Source organism: Rhinatrema bivittatum, chromosome 1, assembly GCF_901001135.1.
Source record: "Rhinatrema bivittatum chromosome 1, aRhiBiv1.1, whole genome shotgun sequence".
NCBI lineage: Eukaryota > Metazoa > Chordata > Amphibia > Gymnophiona > Rhinatrematidae > Rhinatrema > Rhinatrema bivittatum.
The window spans coordinates 7885333-7898393 of NC_042615.1; the positions used below are offsets into that span (position 1 = coordinate 7885333).

At 39.6% G+C, this 13061-nt stretch overlaps 1 protein-coding gene across 1 annotated transcript in view; it reads left to right on the forward strand.

The window, feature by feature from the left end:
* The window catches only part of LOC115076603 (bifunctional heparan sulfate N-deacetylase/N-sulfotransferase 4-like), a 287503-nt gene that overhangs the window by 17153 nt on the left and 257289 nt on the right, over nt 1-13061 (forward strand). Inside the window, exon 2 of the mRNA XM_029578650.1 lies at nt 1336-2531. Coding sequence (XP_029434510.1) covers nt 1557-2531 — 975 coding nt within the window. The 5' untranslated portion in view covers nt 1336-1556. The remainder of the gene's footprint in view (nt 1-1335; nt 2532-13061) is intronic.

Genomic DNA, 13061 nt, shown 5'->3' on the forward strand with positions numbered 1-13061 from the left:
GGCTGAGGGGGGATATGATAGAGGTGTTAAAATCATGAGAGGTCTAGAACGGGTAGATGTGAATCAGTTATTTACACTTTCGAATAATAGAAGGACTAGGGGGCATTCCATGAAGTTAGCAAGTAGCATATTTAAGACTAATCGGAGAAAATTCGTTTTCACTCAATGTACTATTAAGTTCTGGAATCTGTTACCGGAGCATGTGGTTAGTGCAGTTAGTGTAGCTGAGTTTAAAAAAGGTTTGGATAAGTTCTTGGATGAGAAGTCCATTAACTGCTATTAATCAAGCTGAGTTAGGGAATAGCCACTGCTATTAATTGCATCAGTAGCATGGGTTCTTCTTAGTGTTTGGGTAATTGCCAGGTTCTTATGGCCTGGTTTGGCCTCTGTTGGAAACAAGATGCTGGGCTTGATGGCCCTTTGGTCTGACCCAGCATGGCAATTTTTTATGTTCTTAACAGGAAATGGTTATTTATCTTTTCAAATGGTACAAGGACAAGGGTACACTCCATGAGCCAACAGGTAGCACATTTAAAACAAATCAGAGAAAGTATTTTTTCACTCAGTGTACAATTAAATTGTAGAATTTGTTGTCATAGGATGTGGGGAAAGTGGTTAGCATAAGTGGGTTTCAAAAGGGTTGGACAAATTCCTGGAGGAAAAATCCATAAACAGTTATTAGCCAGGAAGACCTGGGAAAACCACTGCCTATCCCTGGTTATGAGTGAGAATGATTGGGATACTGCTATGTACTGGGACCGGGATTGGCCACTTTTGGAGACAGGTTGCTGGGCTTGAAAGACATTTGGTCTGACCCAGTATGACATTGTTATGTTCTTACGTTTTTTGAAATTTAATTTCTACTCTTACTACATGCTGTTCTCCCCTTCTTCTGCCCTATGTCTCTGTCTGTCTCTTTCAAGTCATAATCAATTCAGTGCTCTTCTATGCCCATTCATGACTGGATATCTAAGTGTTATACGTATAAGCAGCTGGTAATAATAATAATTTATTATTATTATTAATTATGCACACTTCCAGTGTTGGGGCCAAAGTTAAGATGTGCTTTGCAGAGAGTATCCCTCCTATGTAATACCTCCAGTTACATCAGGATACTCCTTTTAGAGTGTGTATCATTTTACTTGGCCATGCATTTCTGCTCATGGATGCAGGAAATCATTCCTAGAATCCTACTGAACATTTTACACTTATTACTGGCAATGGAATATCTTAAGTTTCAGAAAATATAGTTAGTAGACATCAGTCATCTTCCTCTATCTAAGATTTTGGATGGTAGAAGAACAGATACTAATGTTGTTTTTTCTCTCCTTTTAGAGGATATTAATGGACCCCTACAATGACCTGGGTGCAGAAAATATCTGCAGGAAGAGAAGTCTCCATATCCTTCCGTCTCTGACCAGTAATCATTTATAAACTTTCTGGTAAATGCACTGCAATGGTGACATGAACTTCTCCAGAGTGGTACAAGCACCCCCTTGTTTCGAGTCATCATGCTGGTTTAAGAGAAAGAAACATTTAGATGAATGTGCTAGAAAATGAATGTGATTGTGAAATTTCGTCGAAGCTTCCGATCTCTAACACTTTTCTTAGTCATGTTCTGCTTAGTCAGCATTGCGATATCAGTCTATTACCTATATACTAGTACTAAGCAGGAACTGGCACTGACAACGCCAGAGTTAGCATGTGGCAACCTCAAACTCTTACCCTACAGATCCAGGAAGGGGAGAACAACTAAGCCAATTGACCCATCAAAAACGGAGCCTAAAATCTTGCTCTTTGTAGAGACGCAGTACTCCCAGCTAGGTCAGGACATTGTAGCAATCCTGGAATCCAGTAGGTTTCAGTACCACATGGTGATCGCACCTGGGAAAGGAGATATCCCACATCTGACGGAGAATGGAAAAGGAAAATACGCTCTTCTCATTTATGAGAATGTTCTCAAGTATGTGACCATGGACTCATGGAACAAGGAGCTTGTGGAAAAGTACTGTGTGGAATACAGTGTCAGCATCATTGGATTTCACAAATCCAATGAGAACAGCATGCCAAACACTGAAATGAATGGTTTCCCTCTCCAGGTTTTCAATAACGTAGCTCTTAAAGACTGTTTTATAAACCGCCATTCACCTTTGCTTCATATTACCAAAGTACCACCTATTTTAAAGGGACCTCTTCCTGGAGAAGACTGGTCAGTTTTTCAGTATAATCACTCCACCTACCTGCCTGTACTTCTTGCTGAGTTGCAGACCCCAGAGAGCTCTGCCATGTCCTTCCCTAAATCTTCTCCCTATGCCACTGTTATCCAGGACTTGGGCCTTCATGATGGCATTCAGCGAGTTCTTTTTGGGAACAACTTGAACTTCTGGTTGCACAAAGTCATCTTTGTGGATTCTGTTTCTTTCCTGTCAGGGAAGAAGTTCCACCTGTCTTTGGATAGGTACATTCTTGTGGACATTGATGACATCTTTGTAGGGAAGGAAAGAACCAGGATGAATGCCAATGATGTGAAAGTAAGTAACAAGAGCAAAGGATGTTTGTGATAAAAAGCACATAAATATATCTGAAGCTGAAAAACACTGAAGTAAATCAACAGAAAACAGACTGTTTCCTGACTGGATATACTGAAGTAACTCACCAGTAAACAATTGGTTTCCTGACTCGTTATACTGAAGTAAATCACCAGTAAACAGTCGGTTTCCTGACTGGTTATACTGAAGTAAATCACCAGTAAACAATTGGTTTCCTGACTGGATATACTGAAGTAACTCACCAGTAAACAACGGGTTTCCTGACTCTTTATACTGAAGTAAATCACCAGTAAACAATTGGTTTCCTGACCAGTTATACTGAAGTAAATCACCAGTAAACAGTCAGCTTCCTAATACTGAAGTTAATCACTAGTAAACAATTGGTTTCCTGACTCATTATACTGAAATAAATCACAAGTAAACATTTGGTTTCCTGACTAGCTATACTGAAGTAAATCACCAGCAAATATTCAGTTATACTGAAGTAAATCACCAGTAAACATTCGGTTTCCTGACTGGTAATAATGAAGTAAATCACCAGTAAACAGTAAACAGTCGGTTTCCTGACTGTTTATACTGAAGTAAATCGCCAGTAAACATTCGGTATCCTGACTGTTTATACTGAAGTAAATCACCAGTAAACAGTCCGTTTCCTGACTGGTTATACTAAAGTAAATCACCAGTAAACAGTCAGTTTCCTAACACTGAAGTAAATCACCAGTAAACAATCAGTATCCTGACCGTTTATACTGAAGTAAATCACCAGTAAACAATCAGTATCCTGACCAGTTATAGTGAAGTAAATCACCAGTAAACAGTCGGTTTCCTGACTGGTTATACTGAAGTAAATCACCAGTAAACATTCGATATCCTGACTGTTTATACTGAAGTAAATCACCAGTAAACAGTCGGTTTCCTGACCGATTATACTGAAGTAAATCACCAGTAAACATTCGATATCCTGACTGTTTATACTGAAGTAAATCACCAGTAAACAGTCGGTTTCCTGACTCATTATACTGAAGTAAATCACCAGTAAACAATCCGTATCCTGACTGGTTATACTGAAGTAAATCACCAGTAAACAGTCGGTTTCCTGACTGGTTATACTGAAGTAAATCACCAGTAAACATTCGATATCCTGACTGTTTATACTGAAGTAAATCACCAGTAAACAGTTGGTTTCCTGACCGATTATACTGAAGTAAATCACCAGTAAACAGTCGGTTTCCTGACTGGTTATACTGAAGTAAATCACCAGTAAACGTTCGGTATCCTGACTGTTTATACTGAAGTAAATCACCAGTAAACAGTCGGTTTCCTGACTGGTTATACTGAAGTAAATCACCAGTAAACAATCAGTATCCTCACTGGTTATATTGTAGTAAATTACCAAAAAGAAAGTGTTGGAGGAATAACCCTAAAAGCTTACAAGTACAAAAATAGAGGGGTCCTAAAATATAAACAAAATGTTACTTTGGTTATCAGCATTATCTAAAAGTATCTGATATTCAAAGTAGGTGTCAGGAAAGCTGATGGCTTCTGTGTCCTGCTCAGAAAAGCCTAGGACTGACTGGACTATCAGTCATCTACCTAAAATACAGAACCATTTTTTAGAGATTTTTTTTCAAAAGCATATAAAACTCGAAAAATACAACAGTCTTAATCTGTAGTAAGCCCAACACGGGCAGTGTTTCACTGAATTCAGCTTCCTCAGGGGTACGATGTCATTATATCCCACTAACATGACTGTTGTCTGGAAAACAGTTAATAACATAGTAAGATGATTGTTAAGAGAAACTTATCAAAAAAGTGCTTATCTGCAGGCCAAAAGGATACCATTCCAGGAGGGACATGTAGTCTCAGCAAAATGTCTTAACAAACCACTGAAGGAAAAAGCAAACATTCCATTGAAAGGTCAAAAACGACATCAAACAAGGAAATCACCTGCAAGCCATCGCAGAATAAGAATGTCAGGAGTCTGACGTAACAAACACACAGTCAGTTCAAGCTAAATAAATGGTCAAATCTAACTCAGCATTCAGTCCGCTAGGAGAGACTGATTATAATCAATGTAATGTCATACATATACACAGATGACAACGTACAACTCGAACAGCTTGTAAATTACAGCTAGAAATACCATCACTCCCATTAGCCAAGCTTTTCACCACAAGAAACAGAGCCATATCCATCGCTGGCCCGAAATTATGGAACTCACTTCCTGATCATTTGAGCTCACAAAGTAACATTAAATTATTTATTTATTTATGTATTGCTTTTATAAACCGAAGTTCAAGTAACAGGGTTACTTATCAGTTTGGTTTACATTCCAACAAGCACGCAAACAATGAAAACAATTGTCTTACATTAAACAGGGAAGCGAACAACTTGGATGAACATAACTTGGAAGAACCAGAGAAATAAAGAGTAGCGGTAGCTGGACTTGTGGGGTATCAAGCCTGCAGGTAGGGGAGGGATGGCTGAAGGGGGGGGAAGAGGGAAAGGTGAAACTATCGATTTATTAATATATGGGATGTATACTTAGGGGGAAGGCCTTGGGTGCGGGCAGTCCGAGAAGCTGTGGAGGGTCCGTGATGTTATGGGAAAGCTTGGCAGAACAGAAAAGTCTTTAGTCTTTTTTAAAACGTGTTTGGATATTGTTCCAGCCTGAGGTCCGGTGGGAGCGAATTCCACTGTTTGGGGCCGGCCATGGAGAGAGCTCTTTTTCTTAAAGAGGTTTTGATAGATGAAGCCTGTAGGGTACCTCTTTGCGCTAGTCTAATCGGGCGGGAAGAGGTGTGAAGTTGAAGAGGCATTTTGAGGTCCAGCGGGGTGATGTTGTGAATGGCTTTATGGATGATTGATAAAAATTTATAGAGTATTCTAAATTTGACTGGGAGCCAGTGGAGATTCTTTAGAATTGGTGATATGTGGTCCCTTTTGTTGGACTTTGTAAAAATCCTAGCTGTTGCATTTTGTAACAGCTGTAGAGGCTCTAGGGAGTTGTCTGGAAGGCCGTGAAAAAGTGAATTACAATAATCAATTTTTGAGAAAATGATTGATTGTAAAACTGATCTGAAATCATAGAAGTGGAGGAGGGGTCTTAGTCTTTTTAAAACTTGGAGTTTAAAAAAGAGCTCAAAACTTGGATATTCAGGCAAACATTCAAGGATGATATTAGCTAAGACCACAGAACACTTCTAATACATATACTTTTCGGGTATGACACAGAACGTTTTTAAGCTAGAATACTTTCGAAAAAAAACTCATTAATCATCACTCAGACATATTCACCCAATATACATGGTTGAATCACTTATAGACCCTGTTTAAATGTTGATGTTATTTGTAATAATTAGTTTGTGGTTTCAGTTTTTCTGTTAAATGTAATAAGTTGTTGTAATTGTAAACCGGGGTGAAGGCTTTTGCTATACCTCGGTATAATAAAACTCTTAAAAAAATAAATAAATAAACAAATAAATAAATAAATAAATAGATAAATTTTAAGAACATAAGAACATGCCATACTGAGTCAGACCAAGGGTCCATCGAGCCCAGCATCCTGTTTCCAACAGTGGCCAATCCAGGCTATAAGTACCTGGCAAGTCATCAAAGTTTACGATTACAGTTGCCTCCATGCCAGTGAGCAGTCACATGATCAATGACACAAAAGTGTAAATCATCAAACAAATGGAGTTCCTCATCACAATGGGCTATCAGGGGAACATTAAGACGATGATGTGACAAGTTTGAGTGATGCTTAATCATCCGGGTTTCTTATCATGTGCATAGTCTTCCCCACATAAACTTTCTCACAGGGGCATTTAATCAGATATAGCACTTGATCTCATCATTAAACCAGCTGACAAGAAAGGTAAGATCATTTTACTCAATCGACAGCAGTATGTAAGAGAGAGCAATTGATAACTAAATGATCTTTGTTTTTATCGGCAACTTTAACAAGATCTGACATCTGATCTTCAACAAGAGAAAATGATAAATCAATTGAAACCCCACTACCCACGTAATAGACACCATTCCCATTACAGAACTAAAAAAAACTAGCCAACACAATAACACAATAACACCAACACTAACGAAGATTATCAACCTCTCACTAGATGAAGGAGTAATGCCTGATACCTTGAAAGGAGCCATAATCAAACCAATCATTAAGAAAAAGAACCTCAACCTCCTAAATCTTAACTATAGACCAGTTTCCAACTTACCCCTATTAGTTAAGCTAATTGAAAAACAGTACAAAAACAACTGTCAAACCACATTGAAAGCAACAACATATTTTACCCAGCACAACATGGTTTTCATAAACACTACAGTACTGAAACCTTGCTCTTAGCCTTATCAGATACCATCTTAAGAGGTTTCGATACAGGAACACATTACATTCTAGTTCTATTAGATCTCTCCGCAGCATTTGACACTGTAATACACATATTAAGTTGTCTTTTTGGGCTTTTGCTTTATATTGTAATAATTGATCTCTATCAGAAAATGTTGCTCTTATGTATGCTTTTTTGATGGCGCGCTGCGGATACCCTCTTTGTGTGAACTGTGTAGATAATTGTTGGGCATGATCCAAAAAATCTTGTGAGCATATTCTTCGTGCCCTAAAAAATTGACTCACTGGAAGACCTGTTTTAAATTGTGTAGGATGGTGGCTTTCAAACCTCAAGAGATTATTCCTGTCAGTGGGCTTGCGATAAAGTGTGGTCTCCAGATTATTGCCTATACATAAAATTTGAATATCTAGGAAAGACAATGTTTTTTGATGATATGTTATTGTAAACTTAAGATTGGGATCTGTATGATTGAGCCAATCATGAAAATCAAGCAATAATTGTTCCGTTGCTGTCCAAATAAAAAATATATCATCAATATATCTAGTCCACAACTGTACTTTCAGAAAAAATAGTGATGAATATACCTGAGTCTCTTCAAAGTGTGTGACATATAAATTGGCAACATCCGGTGCTAATGGAGAACCCATGGCTACACCATGTTTCTGCAAATAAATCTCTTGATCAAAGTGAAAAAAATTGTACTTAATGACCAATTTTGAAAGCGCTGTTAGAAAGTGGGATGGAACACGCTGTGGTCTGATTCTGTTTTCAAATAGACTATTGAGAATATCTAATGCGTCTTGTTGGGGGATATTTGTATATAGTGCTTCAACATCCAAGGAGACCAGATATGCTGTCATGGGTAATTCCTTAATAGTAGATAATTTCCTGAGCATGTGTGCCGTGTCCTGTACATATGATTTTGCTTGTTGTAGCCGAGTAAAAAGAAACTGGACATGACTTATAACACTCACGAAATAATATATTTTTATGAAATTATGTTACAGTAAATTAACGGCACCTGTTTAAGAGTTTAGAATTCCAGATACTGTATTTAACATATAGTTTTTGTGCCCTATTGTGAACCGTTGTGATGGCACCCGCTTAACGACGGAATAGAAAAGATTTTAAATAAATAAATAAATAAATAAATATGGTTGACAGAAGATGTCTTTAAATTTTGCCAATGGTTCTAGGATTGAGCCATTCACCGAGACAATGGGTCTACATGGGGATGTATCAATGTTTTATGTATTTTAGGCACTCCGTAAATGACTGGAGTTCATGGAAATTGTACATCTAAGAATGCTAATTCTTTAGATGTAAGAAAACCTTCTTTTTTAGCTTCTCCCAAGATTTTCTGAATCCGGTATTGTAGTTCAATCGTAGGATCAATGCTTAGTTTCTCGTAAAACCGCGGATTATTGAGTTGTTGTCGTATTTCAGCTTTGTAGTCACTCATGTTCATAAATGACAATGGCTCCTCCTTTGTCAGCAGGCTTGATGATTATCTTGTCGATTTTGTGACAAAGATTTTAATGCTGTCTTCTCTGATGTGGATAAATTGTAGTATGTGTGCGAGCTACGTGTTTCTTCTTGTGATAATGCTTGCAAAACTAAAGTTTGAAATGCCTTAATCTGTGTATCAACAGGACCTGGTGGTATCCAATAGGATTTATTTTTAACAATTGACATGTCTGCTGTACTTTCCTGTATTTGGGAAAAAAATAATTTAATTTGTAAAGATCGAAAAAATCTATGTAGTGTGATTCTGCTTTCAAAAGGGTCATGTAGGCTGGTTGGTACGAAGGAGAGGCCTCTATTGATTACTTGTTCCTCTTGTGGTGACAGCGCATATTGAGACAAATTGATCACTGCCGATTGTTCTGCGACCTTGTGAATGGCTTGTGCCATTGTGTGTCGTTGTCCTGATTTTGTTGACTGTAATTTTTTTTGCCATATTTTCTTGTTTTCTTGGGTTGCTGGCGACGGTGGTCTAAAATTTTTCCCTTGTGTGTGTGTATATGTATATATATATATGTGAAGATTTCTCACGGGTGATGGGACTTATAAAGGCAAATTTAACTGTGATGATATCCCTGCAACGATCATAATGCACAAGGTTCCAGTATGTGTATCTGGTAACCTATACGAGCTTTATGCTTCTTTGTGCTAATAGATATAATCATCGGTTGCTTAGGGCCTTTTATGTCTCTCTGTTAACCAAAAAGCTAAACACTTAAATAGCTTATTCAGCAGTGATACTTAGCTTGATGGTGTGTCATTGAGTGCTGTAAAAATAGCTTTCCCAAAAGCAAGATGCCGTGAAGTTCCACTGTGGCATATGATCTTGAAGCCAAGGCAGTCCCAGTACCACCGGATGCATGGCCTTTTCCAATACTAGAAATGAGATGGATTCAGAGTATAAAGCTCCAGTGCTCAGGCCAATAGCCTGGGTAGTCAATGAAACTTCTCCAGGAAGTGGTTCTCCATGGATAGAGGACAATAGCAGAGGCTTAGCTATTGGTGTGGTAGGAATCCGTAGATGTTCAACCAAGAGCTTAAAAATAAAATTACCTCTGGCACCGGAGTCAATGAGAGCAAGAGTCTGAAATTCAAAGCCTCCACAGAGTAGAGATACTGGTAAGGATAATGGAGGAGTAGGAGAGGTGCGGCCCTGGAGAAATCCTCCTGCAGATCCTAGGCCCGTCAGTTTCCCAGACAAATGGGACAGGTTTGGACTGCGTGGCCCGATTGACCACAATACATGCATAACCCCAGGCATTTGCAAAAACGTCTCTCCTTGGAAGTTAAATGGCTTCAGCCTAGTTGCATAAGCTCTTCTTCTAAGGATGCAGATGGTAAGCTGGAGGCAATAGGCACAGGTTTAGGACAGTTAGCCCCCACCGTAGACTTTCATGGACTCCTAGCCTCCTGAGTTCGGTCTCGAATGCGGCAGTCAATTCTCCCTGCTAGTTCCATCTGGAACTCAAGGGTATCAGGCAAATCACAAGCCACTAATTGGTCCTTTAAGCGAGAGTTGAGACCCTCCATGAATATGACACGTATGCATCCAGTGTCCCAATGTAGTTAAGATGCTAAGGTCTTGAATTTCATTGCAAAGTCTGTAAGCAGCTTGTTACCTTGCTGGAGATTGAGCAAAGCAGATCCAGCGACAGTCTGGCGAGCCGGGTCATCAAAAACAGACTTGAAAATTTAGAATTCCTGGTACGTCATTCAGGATAGGATCTTCATTTTCCCATAATAGTGAAGCCCAAGCCAAGGCTTGTCCTTCTAGAAACGATAGGATGTAGGTAGTCTTGGAAGCTTCAGTGGGAAAGAGGGTAGGCTGTAAAGAAAAATGCATGCTGCATTGATTAACAAACCCTCTACACATTTTGGCTTCACCCATAAAGCGGGTAGGTGTGGATAAGGGTTCAGTGGTCTTGAGGATTACCACTGGAGACAGCATAAGAACATAAGAAATTGCCATGCTGGGTCAGACCAAGAGTCTATCAAGCCCAGCATCCTTTTTACAACAGAGGTCAAACCAGGCCACAAGAACCTGGCAATTACCCAAACACTAAGAAGATTCCATGCTACTGATGCAATTAAAAGCAGTGGCCATTCCCTAAGTAAATTATATTAACAGCTGTTAATAGACTTCTCCTCCAAGAACTTATCCAAACCTTTTTTGAATCCATGAAAGGACATTGCCTCCTAGCCTATAACTTTTTAGTTTTCTTAGAAGCCTCTCATGAGGGACTTTGTCAAATGCCTTCTGAAAATCCAAATACAGTATTATCTACTGGTTCACCTTTATCCATATGTTTATTAACCCCTTCAAAAACATGAAGCAGATTTGTTAGGCAAGACTTCCCTTGGGTAAATCCGTGTTGACTGGGTTCCATTACATCATGTCTTTCTATATGCTCTACGATTTTGTTCTTAAAAATAGTTTCCACTATGTTTCCCGGCACTGAAGTCAGGCTCACTGGTCTATAGTTACCCGGATCGCCCCTGGAGCCTTTTTTAAATATTGGGGTTACATTGGCCACCCTCTGGTCTTCAGGTACAATGGATGATTTTAATGATAGGTTACAAATTTTAACTAATAGATCAGAAATTTCATTTTTTTAGTTCCTTCAGTAACCTAGGATGCATACCATCCGGTCCAGGTGATTTGCTACTCTTTACTTTGTCAATGTGGCTTACTACATCTTCCAGGTTCACAGTGATTTCGTTCAGTTTGTCTGACTCATCACCCCTGAAAACCATCTCTGGAACTGGTATCTCCCCAACATCCTCATTAGTAAACACGGAGGCAAAGAATTCATTTAGTCTTTCTGCTTTGGCCTTATCTTCCCTAAGATCCCCTTTAACCCCTCTGTCATCTAATGGTCCAACTAACTCCCTTACAGGTTTCTTGCTTCAGATATTAAAAAAGTTTTTATTATGAGTTTTTGCCTCTATGGCCAACTTCATTTCAAATTCTCTCTTCACCTGTCTTATTAATGTTTTACACTTACCTTGACAATGCTTATGTTTTATCCTATTTTCTTCAGATGGATCCTTCTTCCAATTTTTGAAGGATGGTTTTTTTGGCTAAAATACCCTCTTTCACCTCACCTTTTAACCATGACGGTAATCGTTTTGCCTTCCTTCCACCTTTCTTAATGTGCGGAATACATATGGACTGCGCCTCTAGGATTGTATTTTTAAACAATTTCCAAGCCTGTTGAACACTTTTAACCTTTGCAGCTGCACCTTTCAGTTTTTTTCTATTTTCCTCATTTTATCAAAGTTTCCCTTTTGAAAGTTTAGTGTTAGAGCTGCAGATTTACTTATTGTCCCCCTTCCAGTCATTAGTTTAAATTTGATCATGTTATGATCACTGTTGCCAAGCGGCCCCACCACCGTTACTTCTCTCACCAAATCCTGTGTTCCACTAAGAATTAAATCTAAAATAGCTCCCTCTCTTGTTGGTTCCTGAACCAATTGTTCCATGAAGCAATCATTTATTACATCCAGGAACTTTGACTCTAGCAAGTCCTGATGTTACATTTACCCAGTTAGTGCTAGCAACTTGGTTCCACTCTGGTTAAGGTGGAGCCCATCCTTTCGGAAAAGTCTCCCCTTTCCCCAAACGTTTCCCCAGTTCCTAATAAAGCTGAATCCCTCTTCCCTGCACCATCGTCTCATCCATGCATTGAGACTCCGGAGCTCTGCCTGCCTCTGGTGACCTGCGCGTGGAACAGGGAGCATTTCAGAGAATGCCACCCTAGAGGTTCTGGATTTCAGCTTCCTACCTAAAATCCTAAATTTGGCTTCCAGAACCTCTCTCCCACATTTTCCTCTGTTGTTGGTGCCCCATGTACCACGACAGCCGGCTCCTCCCCAGCACTGTGTATAATCCTATCTAGGTGACACTTGAGGTCTGCCACCTTCGTACCAGGCAGGCAAGTTACCAGGTGGTCCTCACGACCACCAGCCACCCTGCTATCTACATTCCTAATAATCGAATCACCAACTATGACGGCCGGCCTAACCCTTCCCTCCTGGGCAGTAGCCCTGGGAGACTTGTCATCAGTGCAAGAGGACAATACATCACCTGGAGAGCAGATCCTTGCTACAGGATCACTTTCTGCTATACCAGGGTGATGTTCTCCTACTGGGAGACCTTTCTGATCCAAGGCAGCACTGGGGCTGCCAGACTGGATTTGGGACTTGGCTACTATGTCCCTGAATGTCTCATCAATGTACCTCTCTGTCTGCCTCAGCTCCTCCAAGTCTGCTATTCTAGCCTCCAGAGATTGAACTCGTTCCCTGAGAGCCAGGAGCTCTTTGCACCGAGTGCACACGTACAATCTCTCACTGGCGGGTAAAAAATCATTCATGTGACACTCAATGCAAAAGACTGGAAAGCCCCCCTCTTGCTGCTGGACTGCTGCCTTCATCTTAGTCTTATTGAGTTCCTAGATAAGTTTAGGATACTAAGGGAGTTGGAATGAGAGTACTTTTATTATTATTTATTTATTTAAAGTTTTTTCTATACCGGCATTCGTGATTAAAAATCACATCATGCTGGTTTACAGATAACAGGGGGAGTGAGTCAAATAACAGAACAATAACATGTGCGAAGGTCGTA